The sequence below is a fragment of the Periplaneta americana genome, chromosome 8 (assembly GCF_040183065.1).
Source record: "Periplaneta americana isolate PAMFEO1 chromosome 8, P.americana_PAMFEO1_priV1, whole genome shotgun sequence".
NCBI classification, from domain to species: domain Eukaryota; kingdom Metazoa; phylum Arthropoda; class Insecta; order Blattodea; family Blattidae; genus Periplaneta; species Periplaneta americana.
In genome coordinates, this window is record NC_091124.1 from 153,605,684 (window position 1) to 153,630,617 (window position 24,934).

The following is a 24,934-nucleotide window of genomic DNA, read 5'->3' on the forward strand; positions in this document are numbered from 1 at the left end:
TCTATTACTTTCTGGTTGTCTCTTTCCCTCTCCTTTTATTTTTCCTATTTCTTACCTTCTTCATTCTCGGATTTTCTTTGTTCTTGCACTTCTCTGGTTTTCTTTTTTCTCTCCTTTTATTTCTCCTCTTTCTTACCTTCTCTCTTCTCGAATTTTCTTTGTTCTAGTACTTCTCTGGTTGTCTTTTTTTCTCTCCTTTCATTTCTCCTCTTTCTTACCTTCTCTCTTCTCAAATTTTCTTTGTTCTAGTACTTCTCTGGTTGTCTTTTTTCTCTCCTTTCATTTCTCCTCTTTCCTACTTTCTCTCTTCTTGAATTTTCTTTGTTCTAATACTTCCCTGGTTTTCTTTTTTCTCCCTTTTATTTCTTCTCTTTCTTACCTTCTCTCTTCTCAAATTTTCTTTGTTCTAGTACTTCTCTGGTTATCTTTTTTCTCTCCTTTCATTTCTCCTCTTTCTTACCTTCTCTCTTCTCAAATTTTCTTTGTTCTACTACTTCTCTGGTTGTCTTTTTTCTCTCCTTTCATTTCTCCTCTTTCCTACTTTCTCTCTTCTTGAATTTTCTTTGTTCTAATACTTCTCTGGTTGTCTTTTTTCTCTCCTTTTATTTCTCCTCTTTCTTACCTTCTCTCTTCTCGAATTTTCTTTGTTCTAGTACTTCTCTGGTTGTCTTTTTTCTCTCCTTTCATTTCTCCTCTTTCCTACTTTCTCTCTTCTTGAATTTTCTTTGTTCTAATACTTCTCTGGTTGTATTTTTTCTCTCCTTTTATTTCTCCTCTTTCTTACCTTCTCTCTTCTCGAATTTTCTTTGTTCTAGTACTTCTCTGGTTGTCTTTTTTCTCTCCTTTCATTTCTCCTCTTTCCTACTTTCTCTCTTCTTGAATTTTGTTTGTTCTAATACTTCCCTGGTTGTCTTTTTTCTCTCCTTTTATTTCTCCTCTTTCTTACATTCTCTCTTCTCGAATTTTCTTTGTTCTAGTACTTCGCTGGTTGTCTTTTTTCTCTCCTTTTATTTCTCTTCTTTCTTACCTTCTCTCTTCTCCAATTTTCTTTGTTCTAGTACTTCTCTGGTTGTCTTTTTTCTCTCCTTTTATTTCTTCTCTTTCTTATCTTCTCTCTTCTCGAATTTTCTTTGTTCTAGTACTTCGCTGGTTGTCTTTTTTCTCTCCTTTTATTTCTCTTCTTTCTTACCTTCTCTCTTCTCCAATTTTCTTTGTTCTAGTACTTCTCTGGTTGTCCTTTTCTCTTTTCTTTTATTTCTCCTCTTTCTTTCCTTCTCTCTTCTCAAATTTTCTTTGTTCTTGTACCCTCTGGTTGTATTTTTCTTCTCTCGTTCAATTTATCGCCTTTTTTACATTCTTTTTTCTTTGTTCTAGTACTGCTCTGGTTGTATTTTTCTTCTCTCCTTTTATTCATCGACTTTCTTACCTTCTATTTTCTTTTTTCTAGTACTTCTCTGGTTGTCTTTTTCTTCTCTCCTTTTATTTCTCCTCTTTCTTACCTTCTCTCTTCGCGGATTTTCTTTGTGTTTTTACTTCTTCTTTCGTTGTCTTTTTCTTCTCTCATTTTATTCCATATCTTTTTTACCGTCTCTCTTCTTAAATTTTCTTTGTTCTTATACTTCTCTGGTTGTCTTTTTTCTCTCCTTTTATTCTTCTCTTTCTTACCTTTTCTCTTCCCGCTTTCAGAATGTGAATTCCTAAAGAATAAACACTGCATACGATGCATAAAATATGGATGTACCGATTATATTTTCGATTTTAACACTAAATTAAGAAATAAGAGTATCTCCTCCTGGCGAAATTGTGAAATTATGGAACTTTTATTCTGGAATGCATTTCCTTTCAACTGTCACTTTCACTATCATCACTAGCTGAAGAACTAGCTGTTGGTAATATTACCGTTAATAATTTCTCATGTTAGATGCGCAGTGTTGTCAGATTGAGAAGAAGACTCATACGAGGGGTGGGGCATAAGTCATGACAATTTTTTTTTGTGAGAATGCGGGCGCGGTTCGAAAATTTGAAATATGCAAATAAAAATGGGGTATGTGTACTATTAGGGTAGGGTAGGATAGCGATCAAACACAGCGTCATGCAAGAGCAGGATACGTGTATGTGCTACATGAAAGGGCAGTATGTGTACTAGTGGGGTAGGATAGGGTAGGGTATAGGCCAGCCGAGTTCCAATTACCGACGACAGAAGTCCGAACTACTGAGCTTGTTGCATGTTTCCTGTTTGTAGCGATAGCAGCGACCTCATCTCCAATCGGTAATAAGTTGGTGGGTCTATAGCGATAAAACATCCATAAATGACACAGTATCACGCTCCTCATGTTTACACGATAGTTGGAATGGCGTTACTTTACATATACTCACCCAAAAAAAAACCCAGCGGATCACATCCATTTAACAAAGCTTTCCTCACAACTGCATTACGCATTACATCGCCCTGTGCGATAACCATATCACACTGCCATCTCCGTAATGACCACATACTCGTACCATGGATGCATAACACGGCGGTCGACCGACAGCTGAATTCACATTGTTTTCTGTGCGATAGCCATACATCACACGGTCGTCTAGTGATGAGACCACGTACTATGGATGCCTTATAACATGCGACATATCGTCATATCATCGCTTGACTTAAAATAAAAGAAAGTTATAGTTGCCATGGCGTATACTCGAACTCTCATAGTATATTAATTGGTTAGACGACGCTTTTCATCGAGGCAACCGGCATTCGATCCCTGGAAGTGCCAATGTAATTTGTGGCGGATAAAGCTGATTTGGGGCAGGTTTTACCCGAGTACTTCTGTTTGTCTTGTCAGTTCATTCCAAATGCTCATTGAAATTCATATATCACCACCCCTAGGGGTGTGCGACAACAGCCCTCACAGATTAGCCTCATTATTGGTCCATAGAAGGGGCTTCGTACCTGATCGGCTGCAAATGTTAAAAATAAGATTGAAAAAAAAAAGACAGTATCGAATGAAAATTGTATTTTGATGAATATGAATTAGATCTACTGTAAAACTTGTAATTTCCTTAATGCATTTATTAATAATTCTTCCACCAACTCGGTGGCAGACTAAATTTGATGTTAATCTCTCGTAACAGGTAATAGACCCGCAAAAGTAATCGCAATGATCGAAATAATCTTGTGAAATTAATGATGATGAAGATGATGATGATGATGATGATGATGATAATAATAATAATAATAATAATAATAATAATTTTGCTACAATTTATAAGACATAAACAGCGGTTCCATTTCTTTTCTTATGCCTTGTTCGTTGATTGCTTCGGAAGTTTCCTACGTACGTCAGAACTCACATGTATTGGAGTCTGTCAAGTTGAATGATGTCAGGAGGACTTGTTCTCTTCAGCTGGCCTTGTTTAGATCTCTGCGCGACTTTCCCTCAAATTTAAGAGCAGGTTCTTTTTTCAAATACTATTAGCAGCACAGTTTCATACAGATGAATTAATTGAACATATACGAAACGCAACTGCCAGTAGATTTATCAATAATTCAAGTAATTGAATTAGTCATTTAAGTATATCAATATTATCCAACCGGTGTTTCCTTGATAATTGAAATAACCTTCACATATCAAGAAGCCATTTTCCAAAAACTGACTTCAAATGTTATATTAATTAATTTTATTATGCGATTATCATTCGCCCACTCATTCACTAACCGCCCATCCAGTCATTCATCCATCAGCTCATACATTCCAGTCTATCATACATTAATTCATCCATCTACCCATATATTAATTAATCCATTTACCGATGTATTCATTCAACCATCCATACATCTATACATTGATTCATTCATTCACTCATTAATCAATTACACATTCATTCACTCATTCATTCATTCATTCATTCATCCGGATATTCATGAATCTCCATGTGTTTATTCATCCATTCACCCACCCATATATCCATTAATTCACTGGCCTGTGTATTCATTCATCCATCCATCAATTCATCCACACATCTACTTATTCATCAGTCCAAGATCTACTCATTTATCTACCTACACATCTATTCATCGATCCATTCCATCCACTCATCTATTCATTCATCTAACAACATAACTATTCATTCGTCCCTCCACACATCTATTCACTCACTTACTGACTAATTAATTAATTCATTCATTCATTCATTCATTCGTCCGTCTATCGATTTTCAATTCCATCGAACCTTTCAAGCTTCGATCCATTCACCCACCCATATATTGTACCTGTCTATTCATCCATTCATTCATCTTTCCTTCCATCAATTTTATTTCTATCGATCCTTTGAATAATTTTATTGATACATTCATCCCTATTTTCGTGCATTTATAAATTCGATCCTTACATTCATCCATCCATCCATCCATCCATCCATCCATCCATCCATCAATTTATTCTTCCGTCTATCGATGCATCATCTAGATAACTCAACCACCCATCCGGCCGATGAGATTTTTGCATCTATCCATCCATTATTCATCTGTCTTTCCTTCCTTTCATCAACCAACCCTAGCACTCACTCACTCACTCACTCACTCACTCACTCACTCACTCACTCACTCACTCACTCACTCACTCACTCACTCACTCACTCACTCACTCATCCACCGACCTATATGGAAGTGTAGAGGTGCTTATCGGGCGGAACATGGGCCATCCTTATGCACTACATCTCCTAAGAGGTTTTTTGTGCACCAGAGTGCTGCATTGGAGTTAAATCGCTCGCTTGAACTCGGTCGAGTGTCGCACCCTCGAGTGAGATACGATCGGTCGTGATACGCTAGTAATAAATAGAAGCACAGTACAAGGTCATCTCACCGACATGTCTTATCTTGTATGGAAGGCGACAGATAAGATACACATATGTTTTTCTCACACGGTAAAAATAAGGCTTTATTTTCTGCGTTTATGACAAACGTCTAATGGAACAGTCAATGCAACGTACCAAAACAGGAATATGAAGTTATAAATAAAATAGTATGAAAAACTTCGATATACAGTTATTATTGCTAATTAATAATTATTCAATATTTGATTTACCACATATATAGGTCCATACATAGTGTTCCGCCTATATACTGCGACAATGTAGAAACATTTTACAAAATATTATTGATATAGCAGTAGATTAATAACAATATTAGTACAGAGATAACGTCACAGAAAATATAATAAAACGAATAATCATGCTGCTCAACTGTTACAGACGCAAAGATTGATATACTAATTATTATTATTATTATTATTATTATTATTATTATTATTATTATTATTATTATTACTAGAAAACTTGATACAGTTCTTGCATTATCGTGATTGTGTTCTCCGTTTATAATAATTACATTTACATCCAGTAACATCTATCAGATGTGGCAAAAACAAGATCACTCCTGTGTGTGTGGGGGGGGGGGGAACATTTACCTACAACATTTATATTACATTTTAAAGCAAGTTTTGTAGTTGTACTATGTAGAGGTTAGTTAAACACGGCAAAGTTTTGAAATGATAAACATCTATGATGTTACTACACAGTTCATCACTGTAACAAGAACGAATGTCTAACGCTCGGCTTGGAGGATTTATCGCTCGTGACAATTTTACCCATCATGCATGTGCGCTACCTATCGGATTATGCTATGAACTACTTGGCGCTCGAGCGAAAACGTCCGATGCAGACCTCTGTTGTGCACCCGTATTGAAATAAGTTGGCGAGTCGACTGTGCTGTCAGGCTAAGCCGGCTCATCATTCATCACATTACTCCTTCCTCTCCAGCCATCAAATCCATATACCATACCTCTAATGTGATTTGTCTTTCTTCGTTTATCTGTAACTTATAATATGAAGAAGTCATCATATGCCCATCAGACAACCATGAAATTTGTGGGGAGGGCTTCGGTGTCTCATACAGATCTATTGTCGACTATTGCCATCTACCAATCTTGGAAGAAACCGCGAGAATTATCTGTTGTTGGGGATGGCGGCTTTGATGTCACACAAACACAGGAGACGCTCTATTTTTTCGAGAGGGAAATGATATTGAAAGAGGAATTATTAGAGATTGTGGAGAATGTTAGTGGAATGACGAAGGAAGAACGAAAGAATTCCGAGAAGAAACCCATAGCCTTGGCTTTGTCCGCCACAAATACAACTCCGTCGTCCCCTAGATTTGCACCTAGGTCCGCGATTGTCTTAAGCCAACTGAGCTTCCAAGACGGCTTATTGATCTGTAGTAATTATCTTCCTCCAGTTATCCAAATTCCACACATCCTCTCATTAATTAATTAAGTTCAATCATTCATTCATTCATTCATTCATTCATTCATTCATTCATTCATTCATTCAATCGTCCATGAATCCATCCATCCATCCATTCATTCATCCATCCGTCCATGAATTCATTCATCCATCCGTCCATGAATTCATTCATCCATCCGTCCATGAATTCATTCATCCATCCATTAATCTAGTCGTCCATCCATTCTTCCTTTCATCCATCAATCAAACCATTCATTCATTAAACAATTTCGTTATATATCTGTGGACTTCGAAGTCGTAAAGGACATAAAATACAGTAAGTGGAGTTTATTAACTCATTGCGAACTATCCGATTAAATAGTACGAGGTGTGCAGGAAGTGGAATGAAGATCATAAAGTCTTCTATCAGATAACAGATCTCTTCATGCATGTTTTCTATTTATTGCAGACAAGGTGTGTGTACCGGATGGCGCTCTGAATGACTGCGAGCAGATGGCATCTGAGACCGCACTGCACATGCATTGTGTCCCAGCACGCGACCGCACGGCCTGTCTAGACAAGATCCAGCATCACGACGCCGACTTCGTGCCCGTCGACCCAGAGGATATCTTCCTGGCGTCCAAGATAACCAACCAGTCCTTCATCGTGTTCAAAGAGATCCGAACCAAAGAAGAGCCTGACGGTGAGTACATTGACGTTGTTTGTCTCGCTGCATAAATTAAGATTACTAACTCTCTCTAGGTTCATTAACTGATACAAGGTGAGGTTGCTGTGTACTGACGTTGGCTGTGAAATGCGTTACGGGTAGAGCAAGACCAGTCAGTGTAGCAAATTCTTACAATTAAGCCTGATATGCATATAATACACTTAAATACAATTTTCTAAGCTATAAGCTAGAAAGCATGAAACTGTTTACTGTACAGAGCGATTCAAAATGTTATTCTCAAAACTGAAGCTTACAGAGAGGTTAGAATATAACAATTTTGCAGAGCGATCCAAAAGTCGCGCACATTAAAATTATAGTGTTTATATTGAATAGTGCAGTAAGTATAAGACCCATTTGTTTAATAATTTTATCACTACTCAAGGAAGAAACGCTACCAGTATTAAATAAACACTCAAAGAAGCTTCTCTGAAGTTGCAATACCGCCACTGGACACGAGACATCTGATTTGCACGAATACCTTCTGACACAACAGAGACAGAAGACGTTTGAGAACCAAATTTTTCCTGGTCTCGTTGTGTGTCCATATGTCGATCCTCTCTTGACTCTTTCTCTGAAATGAATTTTCGAACACTCCAGTTCTTGGGGCATTCCCGAGGAAAATGATCGGCCTGCTTACAACTAAAACACTTACCTAATGGTATCCTATGATTTTTATTACTCTGAGGGACATCCACCTGAGGAGTCTGCGAACGCTCTCGTAATAACGCTTGACTACGAGCACACAAAGAGTCCAATTGGGCAAAAGTCTGAATGGGAGTAGCGACCAAAAATTGCGCGCGGATCTCCGCATCTATAGGGGCCTCCGACAAGGAGGATTTGAAAATGGCGCAAACCATTTTAAGTTTCTGCAAGTATCCTGCCTAAATGTGTTTTTGAGTCTTTCACCGATGTCTCCAAAACGATACATCCTCAGAAGAAGTAATCAAGAGGAGTCAAATCAGGGGAACGGTCTGGCCATTCAATCGAACTTCCCCTTCCGATCCATCGCCCGGGATATAGGGGATTTAGAAAATCTTGTGTAGTAAAAAAACGTGTTCTTGTGCTCCGTCCTGTTGCATGGTTTTGAACGTTCTGGGATCTGTATGGTGTCTACTCGGATATTGTCCTAGGTACAGGCGTTCAGTTTCGTGTGAACTTTCATCGTGTGCACAAAATGCATGTCTTGGACTTCTGAAAACGTGATTATTTCCATTTAACTTATCTCAAGAGGTTACGAAGTATAGACACCATTATCTCCAATTCAATACTGTAATGCACACAACCCACTGGTCTCTGCGCGCACAAGTAAAAGCAGATACGAAAGAAAATGAGTCACAAGTATTAGTGTATGACAACAGACTGAAAATCTCCACCAACACAAGTCTCGCAAAATATGATTATATCCGGAAATTGTTCCTGTCATTACGGGCTTGTAATAATTGAGAATTACTTTAGAGACCAATAAAAGGTTCCTATTAGAAACATATTACATTTCGACTCCTCTGTAAACTGCTTCAGTTTGAGTACAATCTTTTGAATCATGCAGTATAGCTATATACAGAGTGTTTCCGAGGTGGTGTTACAAACTTTCAGGGATAATGGCGAAGGGCACATGTATTAATTTGAGGTAAGGAACCATGGTCCGGAAATGACTGAGTCGAAAGTTATAAGCAAAAATAGTTGTGTGGAAATGGAATTGTAATTTGGCACCACGTGCCCCTCTTCCCTTAACTTTTTGAACAGTCGTGGAAAAATGATATGGGCCGGATGTCTCCTACGTGGATACTTGCCCCGATACAATCTGTGAGATTGTCTACTGTTCCCATTGGTGGTTATTCTTTGAGGTATTTCAAACAAAAAAGTTTAATACAATTTTGATCGTTTTTCTTTTCTTTCCGATATAAAAATTGTTTTATATGAAACATTCCAGTGAGTATTTTGGGAAAATCATTGTTACATTTATTCGGATTAAATTTCTGCATATTTAAAGGACGAAACTAAAATTCTTCCAATCATTTATTATCATAATACACTGCTCTCTTAACCCTAGAATCTTATCGTCATTGAGTAGTACTGTATTGCTATTGATAGGCCTACATACAAATGACGTAATGGGCGAAAAGAGTGTTTTTGGGCTCTATAGGCCTACTTGTTTCGGAATATAATTTTTATTTATTTCTTTGTAGTTTTATTTATTTGAGTTTCGTTTTTGTTTCTAATTTTTATTTTCATGAAACTAAACATATATGAAATATAAAATCATATATTTATGAATATCATTTTTATTTCATTTGTTTAGTTTTATGTGTCTTTTGTTTTTAAATTCTGTTTATATCAAAATAAATTTACAGGAAACAAAAAAACCATATAAATTTAACTATAAGAAAATATTTCAGAATACAATTTATTCTTTTCTTTTCTTCGGCAGCGGAATACATGCTGAGTTTCTCGTTTCCTGTTTTCTTGCTTCTTTTTCTTCTTTCTTCATTCCCTTCTTTTCTACAATAATTATTCTCAATCTCTCCTACTGTATCGTCCATTAATTTTTTCTCCTTGCGCTGCAACTTCATCCCGGTATGTATTTTGGATCCTTGTCACTGTCGCAAGCTTCATATTCAACCTCTATATTGTCTTCAGCATCATCATCATCTGAACTTTCATCTATAATTTACAGAGTAGTGTCAGGATCATCACGTAAGTTTTCACCCAAAGTCACTTAGGCAGATAAAATTCACTTATAAGGAAATAAATAAGCTGCACTGACAGAAAATCTTCTATTAATACCATTTACACGTAAATCTAACGTACACTTCCAAATATATCTTATAATAACTTGGCCAAGCGTGTAAGTTACAACCTGCTGTCACGACTGCTAGTCAGCAACTGACAGAATGATGGAGGCATAGCTAGAAGAGCTAGGGGCTCGCTTGGCGGGAAAAATAGTGAGGATCTATTATACATATTTTGATGTACAGATGCCTCAAACTAGCAAGCTGTCTCGTTCGCGCAGGCGCATAGAGCACTTCTCCCCTACCACTGTCCGCCTACTACTGTGCACTGTGGACTAGAACGGTACAGCTCAGTTCTGATAACAGTTGAGAAGGCTGCATAGGGAGGGTACATCTTGAATACATTGTTAAGCGGTCAACTTTTCAGATAATATGACTATACTTGGGTATCGGAGCCTAGGTGGGGCCCCCTCCGTTAGCTCTACTACTTCCCCTCTCCAGGCAGCTTCCTAGTTTGAGGCATCTGTACCTACGATAGCATTCTAGGGTTAAATTCACTGAGAATATTGAGAATGAAATCAATGCCTTTCCGAAAAACACTATGCAGTGTTTCATATAAAGAAATTTTTATCTCGAAAAGGAAGGAAAAACAAGCAAAATTGTATTAAACTTTTCGTTTGAATTATCTCAGAGAATAACCCCGTGGAATTAATGACATTACTTTCGGTTCATTCTGTATCTACTCTACATCAGCTGTCTGCTAATGTCGTACATTTAGTATAAGTCGAACGCGACTTCTCAACCCCCACCCTCTGGTTCACCTGCAGTGGCGGGTTTAGACTGTGAGGTGAATGAGCTAGGCAGGTTTGCCGCGGTCACCCTAGAACGGCTGAAGGTATAAAATGCCGACCACTGCTCTATATAACGTACTCTATTCTCTCATTTATGTCTGCACAGACTAAAACGTTCGCAAGGAGGTAATTCGTTGTGCAAAAGAAAACGTAATCTTACAAGTAAATTGATTTGACTTCTAGGTTTCTACCTTCCCACTGAAATTGTGCATGTACATAGATTTCATTTAATGTAATTTTATACATTTCCATCACCGAAGAAGAAAGCGTACACATGCAGTTATTTCATCGTAACTTCACAGATTTCGATACTGGTATGCGCAGAATTAACCTATATTCAAATTTAGCAATAACTTTATATTTTCCTATTGATATAGATGAAAATATGCCTTTTCTGTTAATTCAATTGTGTATTCATAGTTTTTTACGTTCCAAACTTTTTACGTCCCAGTAACAATGGATTATAAAAGGACAACCTTAACCCTAGAGATTATGCTATCAAAAGAAATCGTTCACAGTGGCCTGACGTAAGAGTCGTAAACTTTTAACTGTTTTCTAATTCCAGACAGTTACGTGTGTTCATGTCAGAACTAGTGATTCAGTTGTATGACACATAGATTGCATAGCTCGTAAATATGTAAGTTGAAGTAAACTTAAGGAAAATAAAGCCACTATAATGAAGTACTTAAGATATATAAATGTTCCTCTACAAAAATTTGCTTTTACTTTTCCAAAATATATCGTATTTAACATCGAAAAAATAGACGCTTTATTTATTACAAAGAGTCGGTAGAACGCTGGATTACTTTCAGTTTTACCGCCAGGAACACTAGATGTTTGATTTCTTTTAATTGACTTCATACATTCGTATAACTCCAAAAGCTGCATAATAATATGAGAATTTAAGGCAGTATAATTTATTGCATCTCAATAGGAATCTCTGGCGGACATTTTCCAATCATTAATGTTCGTTGTTTCGTTTATCTTTCCAGAGGAGTTCCGGTACGAGGCTGTGGCTGTTATTCATAAGAATCAAAACATCACCAGTGTGCAGGGTCTACGAGGTCTCAAATCTTGCCACACTGGTGTCGGCAGAAATGTGGGTTACAAGATCCCCATCACGAAGGTAACCAATTTTTATAATAGTGCTACCAAATACACTGACTTAGAGACTGTTACAAGTGAAAGAGGTTATCTATAGAAACAGCTAAGTTGCATATACCTTATTCTGATATCCACGGTAAATTAGAGGCATGGAAGAAGGTAATGATAGAATTTGACTGCAGTAGTAGTAGATGAAAATCGAAACAAAGTTTCAAATACACAAACTGTAAATAGACGGGAAATAACAGGTTTTGCTTAGTACGACGTCGTTCGAAAAATGATATGTGGCACGTAAAGGCTGGTTCACAATGAACCGGAAACGAGAAACTAGGACGAGAACGGAAATATTGTTAAAATATATATACAGGATGTGTATTTTAGGAGGTGATAGTATGCATCAAAATAAGAAAAAAAAGAGTCTAATAAACATGGGTCCTACAACACAAACTTTCTGAGATCTGAACACTTGTTAATAGGAGGTGCTCAATGTGACGTCCATTTATGGCAATGCATTTCTCTGCCCTACAATACAGCAGACTGCCAGATAATCATACCGTAGTTGACACTCCTGGCATGGAATACTGATACGTCGTAAGGAATACTGAAAACAAAAGTCTGGTTGCGGATATGGGCGGGGTTCAGCAGAGATGGTGTTGTGAATTTTCGTAATCAGCATGTGTGGGCTGATGAAAATCCCCATGCAGTTGAAGAAGCAAGGCATCAGCACCGATTATCAATCAACTTATGGGCAGGCGTTCTTGGTGATAGATTAAGGGCCATATGTGCTACCACTGAGATTAACTGAGGTTCCTTATCAGGACTTTCGTATTAACGTATTGCCTGACTTGCTGTAGTATGTGCCATGTCAGCAATGACTACAGATGTGGTTCATGCATGATGGCACACTAGCACATTTTTTTCCGCAATGAGCATGAACACCTGACGGTGACATGTCAAAGAGTGTGTGATTCCTTACGCCGAAGGGCAGAGGAATGCACTACTATGAATGGACGTCACATCGAGCACCTGCTATGAACAAGTTTTCAGATCTCAGAAAGTATGTGATGTAGGACCCACGTTTTTAGACATTATTTTCTTGTTTTGATGCATACTAGCACCTCCTAAAATATTGGATACTTTTTTTTAACACTCTGTATTTAAATGTGAGCATTCACCTATTAACGAGGATCTTGCCGGAGCCCGGGAACGGGAACGTGAGGTTGCCCAAGTTTTAACTTCTCGGTTCTCGATTCCGATCACAGCCTACTAGATTTATTCTGTTGTCATGATAAAGCTATTTGATTGTCGTATATTTTGTACCAAGGAGTACATGACATAATTTCTTCTTCATGCATCGATTCTAACTAACTCGGAAATTCAGTATAATCACTTTCAATATATGCTACGTGTAGCCTATTCGTGACCAGATTACCACGTGAATTGAATTCTTAAATATTCCTTGTCATAAATTCAGAAGTTGGTTAACCTACGTTTATGTTGGCTGGTTTGTTTTCATGAGAGAACGAAATTAGTCAATTCTACACACATAACATCAGAATGCGTAATATCAACCTTACATATTGCTATTGACATACATTTCGATATTCATAGCCGTTTCCAATTCTCGTTTTGATTCTCGTTCCCGGTTTATCTTGGACCAGCCTTAACATACAGTCCGCTTAGCAGTGATTCAGCGCGTTAGCTATAGGCAATAAAATATCGCGACTTATACATTACTTTACAGATGTAATTTATTGTCTTGCCTTGTAATAACCAGGGAACGGATTTATATGGACTGAAAATATATGAAATATGTAAATATATATGTAGTTATTTTTACCAAAATATGGAATTAAATATGGATTTTTATCAAAATATGGAATTAAATATGGACTTAAAATTATAAAAAAATGACTATGTACGTTAAATATTGGTACATTTTAATCAAACTAAACAAAAAATATAATGGACGTACCTTATCTTCCAATGTAGTTTCAACAAAACACAATTTTTATTGTCTGTTACCATAACAATAGGTTACAAACATTTCTTTCAAGTGCTGAAAAGTGAATCTTCTTCTATTGTCTCTGAGGATAGATTTATACTGACTAAAAGAGCGTTCGACGTCACAAGAAGTAACTGGTACATAATTCAATTTCACAATGTCTGCTGGGGATAAGTCCAAGTTAATCTTCACTGTTGATTCACCACTCATCACAGCAACAACCTTTTGTAGTTCTTCATATCCAGGGTTTTTTGAAAGTACAGTGTCCACCTTAGCTCTTACTGCATCTGCAACTTTACCTCTACCACGATTCAGTTGTTCCACAGTACTATTTATAATTTCAAAACTTTCAGATAGTGAAAGGTGCCTATTTTGGAGACTTTTGAGCGTTTTTATGATGCATGAAAATGTATGCTGAATGTGAGCTAAGTCATTCTTCACACTTATGTCACAGGTAACTGTTTTCGCAGTATCAATTGAGACTGCATCTTCAGAGTCCAATGCAAGGAGAACATTGTTAATAGAGTCTATATGTTCGGCATAATATTCAACTGCTTCTAGCCATGTACCCCATCTAGTTAAAATTGGCTTTGGTGGCAATGGAATTTCAGGGTACATTTCTTTCAACACGTTAACTCTACTGGGAGCTTTGAGAAATACTTTTTTCACTGATGAAATCAACAAATCTACTTTAGGGAAATTGTCTCTGACCACTTCTGCCACACGATGAAATGCATGCGCCACACAAGTAAAATGAGTCAATTTAGGATATACAACAGATAATGCTTGTCCAGCTTTGACCATATAAGGGGCAGCATCGCTAATAAAGAATAACACATTATCGTACATAATACCCTTTGGCCACAGGATACCCATAGCTTCGTTGAACAGTTTAACTATAGTTTTGTTATTGCACTTTTCTAGAACATCACAATGTAAAAGAATTCGTTCAGAATATTGTTCACTTAACAAACCGATAACTACATTACCAACAAGTCTACCTTCTTTGTCGGGAGTCTCATCAATGGAAACCCAAATTGAACTATCTTTAATTTCATCTCTTATCTTCTGTATTGTCTCATCGTAGATGGATGGAGCATACGTCTTCCTAAGTGTTGACTCATCCGGGATTGTATGTTGAGTATATTTTTCAAGGAATTCCCTGAAGACCTTATTCTTTAGTTTGTAGAGAGGAATATCAGCAGAGATGAGAGAACGGCACAGGTCGATGTTAAACTCAGATCTTACATTCGATGTTGTTGGTTGTGTTAAAAACAATTGTCTCTGCTTGGAATTTAGTTGTTTGTTGGCCTGATGTTTACTAGTTGTAATGTGTTGTTGCACCAGGAACTTTTGTGTAGATGATACTGCACACTGACACAAATTACAAAATAATATTTTATTGTCAGTTGATAAACCATCTTCTTTAAATTCTGAAATGTAACTTGTTAGTTTTGATTTTAAATTGACTGAATGACGTACTTTTGGCATATTTACCGTCTTTATAGTATGATTTACAAAACTGAACCTATGTGTACTCTAACTGGCATTTAACTGTTGAGCTGCACAACTGAAGTCTGTTAAAAATTTTAAATTAAATTAATACAGTTTTGTAACTTACTTTCCCATTGTTGATAGGACTGCTAATTTTCAAATAACTCTGATGTTAAAGGGATTACTGAACATGTGTTTAAATCTCTATTGTTGAAATGTATTTTTAAAAGTTAATGGAATTTTGTTTTGTTTTATTGTTAAACCTAATATAATATGGACTGTTTTATATGAAATATGGAAAATATATGGAAATTAACGAAAATATGTACTAAACTCTAAAATATGGAAAAATATGGAAAATAAAAGTAGGATTTTTCAACCCTACACATTGTGAAACATAAAGATAATGCAAAATATAAATTATATTAGCTTTATAAGTAAATATGTATTTACATATAAATCCTTTCCCTGGTAATAACTGTTGGAGCACTTCCTCTAATAAAAATGTCACATCCTTTGAAAATATTTCCAGATACACGCTGCATTTGGTCCCCATCGACAGAATTGAGTCCTGTTTCATTCACTTTTTGAACGACTGTTGGTTTAAAAACTTCTAGTTTTATCAATTTCGTTTTCCAAGCTATTGTTTTGGACATATCTGCTTTTTTGGGTAACTTTCTTAACGATTTCGTGAAAGACTATCCTAGCCTATAGCGACGTCGTCAAGTTTTTCTTCAGTTAGAAGGCGCATTTAACACCAGGATATTTCCGTAGATATTCCTATAAGACGACACGTTTGTACGGCTTCTTTGTAATGTACGTACCATAAATAAAAATCCACTGTTTTAATATACGAGTCCTTTAGATTCAAAACCCCCTAAATTCCATTTTTTTCATAATTGAGTTATGCCTACATATTACTTGCTGAGAATGAATTCTAATGATTTCTATAGTTTGAATTCAAAAAGCCCCTAAATTTAATGCAAAATGTTTATATGTAAAGATTAATTTTTGGTCCTACAGAGTTTATCTGTTATGGCAACAATTTGTTTTTAGAGGAGAAAAATTCGCTCCGGTGCCGGGGATCGAACCCGGGTACTTGATTATACGTACCAAACCCTCTAACCACTGAGCTACGCACCGGATCGAATTCCACTTCTGTAGTGTTTTTCCCTTTGTGACCTTACACCATGTTCTACATGTATGTTGACATATTATATATTAAGTCAACTGCCATTATACAAGGAGCGCACTTAATTGAGGAGGGGGATTCGATCCGGTGCGGTGGATTGAGCTTCGGCGTAGCTCAGTGGTTAGAGGGCTTGGTACGTAGAACCAAGGACCCGGGTTCGATACCCTGAGCGAATTTTTCTCCTCTAATAGCAAAATGTTTGTTAAAAGTTACTGTTAGGTTGAAAATTCCCTCTATTTGCCACCAGTTGCTGTCAAAATCCTTCAATTTGTGAAAGTGGATGTAGGGGATTTTGAATCTATAGGATTCATATACTGTTATCATGAATTAATCTGAACTGCACTGAATTAAATTTAGCTGTAGGTATAGTATCTATCTTAACGTACCTTCAGTCTGGGTTGTCTGTGCATACTACGAGACATAAAAACCTTTCCACGCTCGATCTATTGAAAATATGAACACTATTTCCTCGGATGTTGCGTTCGATATATAACAGTAGAAGGCCTTCGGCATTATCTGATCGAAACCTGTTTTTTGGCGAACGCTCTTTACTGTTATAGAATAAATATTTTAATGAAAAATATTTAAATTACAATAAATGGAGCATTTTAAAGTGATTACCCTACCCAAAGGTCCATTCTTATGAGCCTATTTTATCAACATTTTACATTTTGGTATCCTGGTCTAAGGTATCCTGCCTAGGACTCGCGTTACGGAATGCTCGCTAGTTTGAGTCATCATGGGGAAAGAAACTTTTTATTGAAATTGCGGCCAGTGTATGGAACTGGTGTCCACCCAGCTTCGTGATGTATTTGGGGAGTTACGATAGGCAGCGAAATCCGTTTATGAAAACTAGCTGTAACGACTGGGAGGATCATCGTGATAATCATACGATACCTCCATTCTGGTTGGATGATCGTCCACCTCTGTTTCGAGAAGTGGGCGTGAGACCAGCAGCCATCTGGTCGGTCTGGGCCCTCAAAGGCTGTAGTGCCACGGATTATTATATATATATATATATATATATATATATATATATATATATATATATATATATATATATATATATATATTACAATTTGGTACAAGTAAAGAGGAAAAGTAAGTTATGTGTGCATTCTTATAAGTTGTCACATTATAGTCTAGATATAGGCCTAAACCAGTAGTTATATAAATAATTATCCATTTTATTGATTCATATTCCTAATGAGTATTTTATTTCATAAATATTCCGCTACTTCTGATAACTTATAATTTTTTGACATTTCTGTTGAAAAAGTTCGAGAAGAACGTATTTTAAAATTCATATGTATTTTTTCGTATCTTAAAACGCTTTTCTTGTTATGTTTCTTGTTGTTTAGTCAACTGTCCAAGCAGATTTGAACCTCATAAGTGACGCATAAGGAAACTAAGCTAGGAAATAACGTAGTAGGGTGGCCAGTTCCTTTCCCTCTCCATTGCATATTCGATCATGTAACACCATCACTAGAATTGTTGTTTTGGAGTCCACTTAAAGAAAGAAGATTCTTCAACTCTCTCTTATTACTATTTAAAATCATCCACACCTCCACACCTTACCTAGCATCTCGTTTTGTTTACCTTTCACTACCTCGAACCCGGAACATGTACCTTCTCTCTATTCCTCTGCACAGAACATCCTTCTACTCATCATCTTTCAGCATATCTATTCCACGCCCCTGGAATGCTCTCCCTGACCACGTCAGAGACTGTCGGACAATATCAAAATTCAAATTTAAATTAAAAAATCACATTCTAGTTCGTGGAATTGCTTGTGGAACACATGTCAGGTTGCGCAACATCACCTTAACCCATGACATATAGTAAATATTGTAACTATGCTGTTGTAAAATTGAAAATTAATATGTAATGTATTTATTATTATTATTATTACTACTACTACTACTACTACTACTACTACTACTACTACTACTACTACTACTACTACTACTACTATTATTATTATTATTATTATTATTATTATTATTATTATTATTATTATTATTATTATTATTGTCAGTTATCAATATCATCATTGCTATCTCAGTTTTCTTTCTTTTTGTTGTATTAGCTCGATGAGAGCACTATAATGTACTTTTGACTCTGTTGACCCTCTATAGGGCTTTAACTTAATTTGTATCATTTTCATCAGTGTTTGTATTTCTTTTTTGCATTTATATGTGCTATCTGGTAGGATGGAAGAGAAGGCCTTATGGCCTTAATCCTGTCAGATTAAATAAATTATTATTATTATATCGCAGACTAGTAACATATTACACTAACCAGACTTCAGATGTATACAAATTGTTTCTTAATACTATTAAAATATGAAACTTTCTTAAACAGAGAAGCGGGATGTGCCAGGAGGAAAAAATGTAAAGCTTTAACCTGAATTTAAAATTCACATTATTTTTTTACATATAGATATATACAAATTAAATAGAAAAAAACTTATCTGCTTCCAACTAACGAATTATTTATCTTCGGAGGAGGAAGAAGGGGAGTACAGAATAAAAAAAAAATGTAACTTTGCAAGTGAAACATTGTGAACATAACATAACATGAATATTTTGAAACAATGGACATTTCTCATGTTACTGCTAAAATTGTTAATATGTATTAATAATTTTAAATTGTTTTAAATGACCAATTGTTCCACAGCTGAGGAAGATGGGCGTTCTGACCAATCTGAACGACCCGGACATGACGCCACGAGAGAACGAACTACACGCCCTCTCACAACTGTTCAGTAAAGCGTGTCTCGTCGGCAAGTGGGCCCCAGATCCGGCTCAGAATCAAGCTCTCAGTAAGTTATGCCTGCGTTTAGGATGTATGTTGCATCATTTATTACTCGACTCATGTCTTCTGTTTGCTTTACAGAATATCAGTCTCCATAAAAATAGGCTACATCATCCAACATTTTGAATTATTCAAAAGAGGTTTTGATTGGACTTTTTCTATTGGTGTTGGAATAAAAAGTAGAAATACCGAAAAGTTAGCAACGTATAGAAGGATGTATGTACCTTTATTTTCAGATGGAAAATGCGAGTTAGAGCAAAAATTTATCATACTCGTTGGAGTCGTATTATTGACTAAATTCACGTGACTGAGCTCATTTAGTCACCTGTAATAACCAAAATGAGTAAGGCACATTTTTCTTATCATTCTGCTAACCTCTGAAACGTTTTGAAATGCATCTTGTTTTATCCAGTAGAAATGGAAAAATGTCCATCAAAATCTCTTCAGGTTTCACCAGGGTTTCACTTGAAGCGATTAGGTTCCGAAAGTATTGTTACATTCTCAAGCACTCAAATGTAAATTTTGTAAATAAACTGTTAGGAACATCATATTAGATCCATGTCTAGGGAAACAACAAAATCAAGTTACGAATATATTCGAAATGTTTATTTCTGTTACTCCCAAGTATGATCAACTAAGAAGTAAGCATTCTAATGGGGGCAGATAATTTTTTTCCCTTTCAACATGTTAACAATGTCAAAACAAGCACTTGTACAAATTTTGGTCACTCGAACGCAATTACAAGGGCCGTAAAAAAAAGTTTCCTTGAAAGAAAGAAAACGCAATTTCATTGAACAAATTTATTGGAACAGATACAACAACTGTTGAGTTATTTTTCAACATATTCCCCAGTGTAACTGAGAGAATTGCCATATAGTAGGATCAGAGGTGCACACGGCTGTTATATACACGTTGGTTCCGATCTCAGGCAGCAGACTTCTACGACACAAGGCTACAAAATTTGATCCCACGGTATGACAAATGTCTCAGTTCCGGTGGAAATATGTTGAAAAATATCACAACAACTGCTGTATCTGTTTCATTAAATCTTTCCATGAAATTTTGTTTTCTTTCTGTAAACGATCCCAGGGAAACTTGTTTTTACAGCCCAACATTTGTATAAAAACATGTTTTGACATTGTTAACATGGTGAAAGAAAAAAATAACTTTTTTATCTGCCCCCATCAGAATGTTTGCTTGTAAGATTTTCCTGTACTAAGTTCTTTGTTGGGAAAAGACAGGTAAATATTAGGCTTATTCTTGTTAAAAATCAAGATTTATATCATACTCATAATTGTAATATACTTAATAATTTAGCTTCTAGAGCTACGCTTGATTTCCGGTTGGGCTGATTACCTTGTTGGGTTTTTCCGAAGTTTTCCCCAACTGTAAGACGAATGTCAGGTAATCACGTGGAGAATCCTGAGCCTCATCACCAAGTACGAGCTCTCTATCACCAATTTCTATTTCGCTATCATAAATTCTATCGACGTTAAATAATTTACTAGTTGGTACATACATATACACAAGTGTTCTGCCCCAGAGCAGGTCTCACACTGCAAACCCAGCATTCTCCTATCTTTCCTATTTTCTGCCTTCCTCTTAGTCTCCGCATATGATCCATATATCTTAATGTCGTATATCATCTGATATCTTTTGCCCCGAACTCTTCTCTCGTTCACCATTCCTTCCAGTGCATCCTTCAGTAGGCAGTTTCTTCTCAGTCAGTGACCCAACCAATTCCTTTTTCTCTTTCTGATTAGTTTCAGCATTATTCTTTCTTCAAACACTCTTTCCAACACAGCTTCATTTCTTATTCTGTCTGTCCATTTCACACGCTCCATTCTTCTCCGTATCCACATTTCAAGTGCTTCTAGTCATTTTTATTCACTTCGTCGTAATGTCCATGTCTCTGCTCCCTTATAAGACCACATTCCACACAAAGCACTTCACTAGTCTATTTTTTAGTTCTTTTTCCAGAGTTCCGCAGAAGATTCTCCTTTTTATATTAAAAGCTTCCTTTGCCATTGCTATTCTCCTTTTGACTTCCTGACAGCAGCTCATGTTACTGCTTACAGTAGCCTACACCCCAAGTATTTGAAGGTGTTCACTTGCTCTACTGTCTCATTTAGTATTCGCAAGTTTACCTTCTTTACTTTTCTTCCTATGGCCATGGTTTTCGTCTTTTTTGCATTTGTCTTCATCCCATACTGCTCACATCTGTGATTTAACTCCAGTAGCATATCCCTTAGTATCATCTACTCTTCTGCTAACAACACCATGTCATCAGCAAATCTTATGCACTTTATTCATCTTCCTCCTACTATCACTCCAGTTTTGAAAACAGTTTTTCACCAGATCCTCCAAGTTGGTGTTGATAAAGGGCATCCTTGACGTACTACTCCCTATTTCACTTCCTTCAGACGTTTCTTCTCCTATCCTGACTTTGACTCATTTCATATAAAGATTACTGAACAGCCTCCTCTCTTTCAAATCCATACCTATTTTCTTCAGCTGTCCATCAGTTTGTTCCATTTCACTCTGTCAAACGCCTTTTCTATGTCTACAAATACTATATAAAATTCTTTATTCTTCTCTAGGTATCTTTCGCCGATTGTTCATAGCAGTCCAATTTCATTCCTCGTACCTTTTCCTTCCTAAAGCCAAACTGCTCTTCTTCCAACTGTTCTTTTATCTTAGAATATAAACGTCGATTCAGTATTCGCAGGAGAATCTTCGCCGAGTGTGATATCAGGTAGATAGTTCTGAACTCGTTACATTTCGGTATTGGAATCAACACTGTCTCCGTAAAATCTTCAGTCCATTCGCCCTTTTTCATATATTTCGTTGCATAATGATAGAATGTCCTTCTTTTCTTCCTCCAAGCATTCACTAACTCAATGGCGTCATTAAATAACTATAAAAATTCATACTTTACGCCACAAGATCTGCTCTAGCTTAGTAGCCATAAATTCCTAGTCAATGTTATGCTGTTGTCGGATACATCTTTATATTAAATTAAGACAAATTTTACATTATAGAATTTAAACTTTGGGGTGCTATTCATAGACATTTCGCAGCACGCGCTACGAGCTTACTAAGCTAGCCCCGGCTATCCACTGGTTACTAGTACAGAATTCAAATCATATCCTATCGCTAACACTGGTTTATGAATACGAAAAATGCTGATCATCCGCCGGAAGCCCACGCTAAAAATGTCTATGAATACGGCCCAAGATGTCTGTCACTAATAAAATTCTCTCAGTCAAAGGAATTTCGTGTGTATCTTTTGTGCATAACTTTTTTAACCGGCTAGGCTTTTTTCTTCGGTCTGGTTTACGTTGCAGCATGCTTTGTGCAATACAGATTTCGTTTACATGCCCTAATAAATGATACATGACTTCTTCTGAAGGAAACCATGCTAAGAACTTAATTGTAATTATAAATTTATTATCGTCCTCGACTGGATTTGATTCCGCGTACGTCGTATCTGGTAGCGAGCAGGTTAACCTCTAAACATATGGGGACTTCCGAGTGAGGCACTGTAACTTTCAAATGTTATTGAAGTGAAAGATTCAGAATATTTTCGTAGTTACTGTAATGGTTATACACTCAAGGAAATATACGTAAAAATTACACAGCACACCTACGTTACAATTGTTTTTGCTGTTTTTCAATGCCTTACATTATTGTAATTTAAGATCAGTAGCGGCTCGTGAAGTTCATTCATGAACTAGCTCACTTATAAAAAAAAGTCAGCATTTAGATAAGGATGTTGCGATTTTAGAATGGAAAATCGTACATAGTTACGAATTCGCTTCTTACTCATTTCAGCTGACACTTTGCACAGTTCTGTTATTTTCCGTAAGGCTATTACGTAGGATCTCTGCTTCATTTCCATTTCGAAGTAAGCCACGATAAGAATGTTTTATTTTTTGTCGGGTTACAACCAGCGAATGCATTTAATTGCAAGTATGGTAATTACTCAACCATTGACTACTTCCATTTCAGCTATAATTTTGTTATGTTTTAAACTTGTAGTGAACGCGAGTTCATTCTGACCCTATGTTCAAGGAAGTAGATAACAAAAACGGGTCATACATATTGCATTTATCCTCAGTAACCTATAAAGAATAACCTACTGTACTCTGTTGTGTGTATTATGCCAACCATTACCTTAGAATAGACATCGTGTTAATCAATTTACTTCATTTATTGTGGTTTCAGTATATAACGAAACTTGTTCTGAGATGCAAATTAAGCTTTCAGGAATAACTCCCTGTAAAGTTAATTTGAATAATTTCGAGGGGAAAATTGTTCCGGGGCCGGGTATCTGAGATGTTAATTGAAGGGCTGGGTGCAAGAAGGGCATTTTAGAGGATGTGCCGTTTTTTAGTAAAACGCTTTATTGTGTTCTTTAACGTTATGCATATGATCACCAAGTTGTAGTTCAGTACTGCGATCATAGAGGTCAGGAGTAACCAAAATGTAAAGGTGTGCATAGATCACATTATTGCGGTTTGAATTTTCAACATCAATTTTCTCAAAACTTGTATTTGAGAGAAGTGCCTTTCTTGCTCCCAACCCCTCAATTATTCTTTTATGTTTGTTGCTAAAAAGAGTTTTATGTAGTGCAAATGTCCTTCCTACACCATAAGTCATATCCGGTATCCGCACATTACAGAAAAAGATAAGAGCAAGGTTGCTAAATTTGTATAAACATTAAAAGTCATAACTATAAAACAAAATGCTAATTTGTTAATAAATTAGACCCGAGTAGTAATTACTAAAAATGATAATTTTTGTTGCACAAATAGGAAAATATGGAGTATTTATTTTATTTTGTCGAAATGTGATTTATATGCACAGCAGAATACATACAAAATTGTGGACAAAAATATAATTGTTAATGAATATTACTTTTGTACACACTGAAAAATATTATATGAAACACACATTTCGTATATAAAATGAAACAATTTCTATTAGCTTTTTTGAAAAAAAGAAAGCTACTTACTACGATTTCATCAAATATTTACACAATTACTTATCTCAGAAATCAGAAAGAAGTAAGTTCAAAATCTCCATTTTGAGATATAATGAGATGAATGTTTCACTTTGGATGTAGCTTTATAAATTACTTTCTTTGAATATCGAAATATATACGCAACTATCCATCCCTGCAATTCTGGAGTAGCCTACCGCACCAAAACAAGCATAAAATACTAACCTATATACGAATCCATATTTTGGCGCTTATTTCCTTTTGTATTTTGACGCAAGAGTAGTAAGTACGATAAACTGCTCAACACTTCTGAAATTTTTCGAATGTGAGAATCACTGTTAGGAATTCTTAAAAAAAAAAAAAAAAAAAAAAAAAAAAAACCGTACAATCACAGAGCTGTTGCAACACACTTTATAAACTCAGACAAAGTACTTCCAATTATATTCATACAATTTCACTTAAAGAATTTATTATTACAATATTATATACAGGTTTTACTAAAAGTTTAAGGACACCCCTCCATAAGTGATATTTCACTCCTGTCCTTATATTTTGTATTAAATCTCTTGGGGTGCTATTCACAGACATTTCGCTAGCCCCCGCTGCGAGCGTGCTAAACTAGCCCCGGCTATCGACTGATTACTTCTACAGGATTCATATCATATCATATCGCTAACACCGGTTTATAAATACGAAAAACGTTAGTTCGCTGATCATCCACCGGAAGCCCGCGCTAAGAA

The 24,934-nt window shown here is 36.2% G+C and overlaps 1 protein-coding gene across 1 annotated transcript in view; it reads left to right on the top strand.

Moving 5' to 3' along the window:
* Tsf1 (Transferrin 1) overlaps positions 1 to 24,934 on the top strand; it is a 101,006-nt gene that overhangs the window by 15,809 nt on the left and 60,263 nt on the right. Inside the window, exons 3-5 of the mRNA XM_069833826.1 lie at positions 6,740 to 6,973; positions 11,570 to 11,703; positions 19,052 to 19,196. Coding sequence (XP_069689927.1) covers positions 6,740 to 6,973; positions 11,570 to 11,703; positions 19,052 to 19,196 — 513 coding nt within the window. The remainder of the gene's footprint in view (positions 1 to 6,739; positions 6,974 to 11,569; positions 11,704 to 19,051; positions 19,197 to 24,934) is intronic.